At 28.7% G+C, this 6,000-nt stretch overlaps 1 protein-coding gene across 1 annotated transcript in view; it reads right to left on the reverse strand.

The window, feature by feature from the left end:
- The window catches only part of LOC149566735 (uncharacterized), a 48,234-nt gene extending 43,006 nt beyond the window's left edge, over positions 1–5,228 (reverse strand). The window contains exon 1 of the mRNA XM_089816523.1: positions 5,224–5,228. Coding sequence (XP_089672649.1) covers positions 5,224–5,228 — 5 coding nt within the window. The remainder of the gene's footprint in view (positions 1–5,223) is intronic.
- Between the last annotated feature and the right edge of the window lie 772 nt (positions 5,229–6,000).

Raw genomic sequence — 6,000 nt, forward strand, 5'->3', positions numbered from 1 at the left:
GTTTTTTGTTTTTTCAAAATCGATGGTGATGAAAGGAAATTACAAATTTATTCAAAAAAAATTGGTAAAGATTTCAGATAATGTGTGACATATTACATTCCCTTTTGAACTATCTAAAATTTGTTATAACTTAAAATGAAAATCTAATTTTTTTTGTATGCATTCCTCAGCGATAATTTGAAAGCATGAGAACATTTCTTCAACTTTGATGTATACTAGTTCTAGTCGTCTAACTCATTTAGGGTTTAGAGCACTTTTTAGAGACTATTGCATACCAATACCCAAGTATTTTGCTATTCTTTGTAGGAAATTTAAATCACCATATATAGTAGAGTATAAATTTTAGACTACTAGTTTGGAGATGGTCTTGAGCTTAGAGTGCTGGAGATTTTTGGTTCTCCATTGTTGCAAAATCTTCTAGATTTGATAGGAATGTGCTAATATTCTCATGTAAGGAAGTCGTAATTCTATTATAAAGGTATGGATTGCATACTCATTTGTTATATTTTTAGAGAATTTTCACAAGGGATCATATAGTTATGTTGATTTATGTATATGGTGTTCATATAGTTATGTTGATTTAGGTCTATGGTGTTTTTGTTTTGATAAATGTTGCATAGAGGGTCATTTGAAAGATAGATAAAATGAATCTGTGCATAACTTATTTTATATATAATAGTGATTAATAATGACATTTTACTGACTAGCTTTTCCAAACTATTTTAAACTTGCATGATTTCATTTTTATATATTTTTCATTATGCCAATATTCAATCACATGTGGTTTGAGATATTAATTTTAAAAATTCTAAATTGATTAAAAATAACATATTAGAAACTCTTGAATTTTTAGAATTTATTTTTATTAAATTTTAATAATTATTTTTTTATTAGTTATTTATAATTATTTATTGAGACTACATATTTCTATGTACTAAGTTCAAGTAACTCAAATTCAAGACTTCTCAAAATGTAAAGTTTAATTTAATGTTGGTAAGCATTTATTTTATTTTATTTTAAAATCAATAAAAATTTAAATTTGAAAGTTATTGTAGATTCTTAGATTGTATATTTTTATAAAATTAAACTTAAAATAGTAAATATTATTTTTATTTTTGTATTCAAGAAGATTTTAATGGAACACTATCTAGATGATTATAATAAAAATATTATTATAAAAATATTCTCTAGTAAATTAGAAAATTAAACTATGTTTTATATATATGCATAATTGTTTTTAATAAATATGTTATTTAGTTCTGGTATATACATATCAAGGAATAGGAAAATGACCTAACAATGATCTCGATCTCCATATAGGTATATCTAGTTGCTCTGCCTCTACTGTAATATTTTGAATTAGTCTGCGAACAGAGAAGAGAAATAGACCTAGGTAGATTCCTACATTTCACTAAGTTTCCAAGTGTATATTTAGAGTCTTTTGTATCCATGGATGGTCTAGAAAAATGACCTCTCCATGTCCAAAATCATATCAATAATGCATTCATTATCATGGTGATGGGGATTTTCTCTTAATATGCTTATTTCCATTGATATATGCATGTGAAACCATTACCAAGATTATGAGAATCAATCCAATTGCACTTCGATAATCATAAATCCCTTGTGCTAGTTTGTAAAGTTATAGGAACCGTTTTTGGGATTAATTTCCATCAATTCTAAATTTTTGGAAAATCTTCTAAAATACACCATAGAAGAGGACACTAACCAAAGTCCATCACAATTTAATCTCACCTGCTTTCCAATATCATTCAATAATCCTACAATATGAAATGACTTTAAAGGAGTAAAAGGGTTGTGGGAATATATGCAGATGGTTTCCGGGCTATATTATTTGGTCTGTGTAACTCACTGCATCATACTTTACTTATAGGAATCAATTTTATCTTTAAGGTTTTCATATCTACTCTTCATAAGAGCTTTTATCAATTAGTAGAAGTATAAACAAGATGTGTGATATCTGAGAGAATGCCTCAAGAAATGTGAAAACACAAATTGCAAAGATGGTAGGATACACACCAAAATGAGTTTTCTTAAGGGGTTTAGAGACTTTCATGAAAAACGTGACACTATAACAAGACCACAGAGGCAATGATAAAAACTCATAAATAAAACCCAAACAAGACATAGAACCAAAAATAGGAACATTTTTGTCAATGATAAATACAACAAAAATAATAGAAATGTCATTCCACTTTCCTCTAATAGTTTCTAATGTTTTGTCATAGTTTTTCGATTGACACTATTAGTTTGAATGTGGCACACTGGTTATGTAGTAGCAACACTTTTATACTGATGATTAGGGTATTTTTGCATAGAACATTTTACATAGAGCCAACATACAAATAGAAGAATAACTATTTAAAAAAATTCCACAGATCATCTAATAAAATATACTGATTAGTTCACAAAAATCAAGCACTCTATGATGACAAAAATAGGAATAGAAAAATTGAAATGATTCACAAAAAATCACTCATCATTCTGGATAGGCTCACACCTGGGCATTATGACTTGCTCGAGAAATGGTGCACTTGAGGAAATTTACAATTGACATATCAGAATCGAATCATCTTCTTTAGTTCCCTGACTATCTTACTTAAGTCTTATTGATATTGCATAAGATAAAGCTCCTATGTTGCTATCACAATGGCTACATCATTTAACCAAAATGAGAATAGGGAAGCACAAAGATGTTAACCAAATTGACACAAAGGGTGGAAGCTAATGCTGATGCCATTAGCCTTATATGAAATCTTCCATGCCTAGATAAACTCATCCTTCTTTACTATGAAGAAGAATCCACTCATATGATAGAAACTCTATTCTTAAGTGATTCATATGCCATAAGCTATATTTAGCCTCTGCCTATGAGAATTGCCTCTTTGTTGTAGATACATCCTTACACTTGTTGCTATCGAGTCACTGAAATAACAATATTATTTATTTATTTATAATCAATGCTTGAAATCATTTGCAAATTGATTTATTATACTTATCATATCTTGTATAAGGTGGAAATCTAGCTCCATAGAGCTCTTGTTTTAAACTATAGGTTTCAAGTCCTTGTAAAACTTGGTGGTGCTTTAATTTTTTTCTTCTATTTTTTGTAAAGAGTTTTGAGTCCCTTCAAAACGTGCTTTTACTATAATCTAAAACAATTATTAAAATTGAAATCAAATTCTACTTAATTCCTAGGACATATGTAATATTAGAAAGTTTCTTCACATGGCCATTAGGTTGTTGTACACTTATATCACCAAATCCTTTTAAATCATGAGACCTATTATCTCCTAAATAGATCTTTCTAACATCATCTTTCTCTTGAATTTTTTCGGACCAATTTCTATGACATGGCATGTGGATTGATGCTCCTAAATCTACAAACCAATCATTACAATCACTTGATTTAGCGGAAAGAGCACAATCATAGAAAAACAACTTTAAATCATGAAGGTTATCACTTATTGTATTATCATTATTCACAAAATTACCCTCATATTTGTTGTTTTTGGACTTCTTTTTTTTTTTGTAACATTCATATGCACAATAACCAAGTTTTCCAAAATTATTATAATTTCTATTTTTCTTTACATTTGATTTGGATGTTGCTCTATCATGATACATTTTTTGTTCTTTGTTCCTTTGGTTGTCAAATTCACCCCATCCTTTGTTCTTTTACCATTACTTTCCTTTATATGACTCGTTGTCTTGTACCATCAAAGCTAACTCTACACTTTGAAATATCTTGTCCACATGTTTTTTTCTCTCTTCTTCTTGTAGAAGGATACCTGCCAAATTCTGAAAATAAGGTGTATTTTCCCTTGTAGCCAAACTAGTGATGAAAACTTGATAAGTCACTAACCATTCCATTCAAAATAACTATTACTAGATCATTACTTTATACTTTTTCACCAACATCAACTAACTTATCTCTCAAATCTTTAACTCTTAATAAAAAATACTAACACTTTCATTTACTTTCATCTTGATAGACTATAATTTTCTCTTTAAAAAAAATGTTCTATTTGAGTTTGTAATTTCATACGAACCTTTTAAAGTTGCCCATGTACCACTAGAAGTGATTATGTCTCTTATATGAGGGATAACTGAGTCTTTTATTGACATACACAAAAGAATCTTGACTTTTGATTCTCTTTTCTCCCAATCTCGGACAACAACTGGTGGTGTTGTAGGTTTGGGCTCTTTTCCATTTGCAATGACCCAAACATTATGCCCCTCCATTAGAGTCTACATCTTGAATTTCCAATCAACAAATAATTGGAACCATCTAACTTATTTGATTTAGTTAGATAAGAATTTATAATATTGGCCATCACAAAAAAACAAGAGAAAACTAACAAGAAATTTTTACCAAAAAATTCTTACACTTGAGAGTGCTGTCACAATGAGCACTCTTCCCAAATAACACCAATGATTTCAACACACTAGCTGATATAACTTACAATAGCCCCTCCTTTTGCAAACATATTGCATCTTCAACACTATAAAGAATTTTGAAAACAACACTAAATGAATCTCAGACTTGGCTTAGAATAGAAAAATAATGTGTCATTCAAGATTATTATTCTCGAATAGTAGATGCATATTTATACAATAGATTGACACACTAATATTCCTAAATTACTGCTTAATAGATTGACAACAAATTGTTAAGAGTTTGACAATGCACTAAAGATTTGGCAACACATTAAGAGTAATGGTCAAGTGGACTACTTTGGACAACTAACTAGATCTAAGAGAAAGATCTACAGTTAGTCATTTTTTCAAACAAGAACTCTATGACACAACTACAATTAAACTAGACTCTTATTGCCAACAACTCAAACTTGAGTTGCCACACTTGCAACATGTAGTGCCCACCCATAGTTTATTTTTCCATTATATTTACCAAACTCTTTTATGCCTATTTCATGAATGTGTTAGTTTCAAGGATATTATTTCATAACTTGAACTAGAAGTATATCAATAATGATTACTTAGCTGACTATATTTCATGTGTTGTTTAATGATTATGGTTACTAGTGCATTAATGATGCTTTAATGATTCATAGTTAATAAATGTGATTTCTTTCATAGCAATGCTAGATGATGCTTTGATGATGATTACTTCATATTAATAACGATGCATTATTTTATTTGAATATTTAATGTTTGACTTATAATTATTATGGTACTTACCCCATACTTGCATATGTATGGTGCGTGTGTCTGTTTTATATTTTTATATTTCGTGTTTGATGTGGTTAATGGAGGGAGTCATAGTCACCTACTAGTTGGGATCTACACGATGTACCACTCCTTGCCATTGCTTGTTTAGTTTAGATATATCTATATATATGTACATGTTTAGATTTTATGTAGGATTGTAGGTACCAGGCATCGACTTCCTTGAATTGCCAGGATGAGCGTGCCCTATCACAATAACTTGATGGTAAGAATGGGGAGATAATGTTCAGGTCCAATCCCAGCCATAACCTAAATACTTGTCTTGCAAGGAGGACTCATAACTGACTTTCCACCCTTTTAAAAAAACTTGTGCGTTTATCTTTGTCTGTGTTGTTTGATTTTGAGTTTTGGTCTGTTTTGGTAATGTTGTTTTTATGTGGATTTCACTATGTGACTTATTTGGTAAATTATTTAATTATAATATTTCAGTTAATCGTATAATATTGAGAATTATTAAATATTATTTAATTAAAAATAAAATAATAAAATATGAGAATATTTAATTGATTTAAAAACTAATTAAATATGCACTTTGATTTAAAAGTTTTAATTTAGAAGTCTAAATTTAGAAAATTGGTTAAAGAAAAATTAGAATACGATGATATTTAATTAATTATAAATTAATTAAATATGTACTACAGCTTAAAAGATTTAATTTAAAAAGTTGGACAAAAAGGGAATTTAAATATTTAAATATTAAAGATTTAATATCACTTTATTATAATTATT

This window comes from Cupressus sempervirens, chromosome 3, assembly GCF_028749045.1.
Source record: "Cupressus sempervirens isolate cs-2001-9-10 chromosome 3, ASM2874904v1, whole genome shotgun sequence".
Lineage (NCBI taxonomy): Eukaryota > Viridiplantae > Streptophyta > Pinopsida > Cupressales > Cupressaceae > Cupressus > Cupressus sempervirens.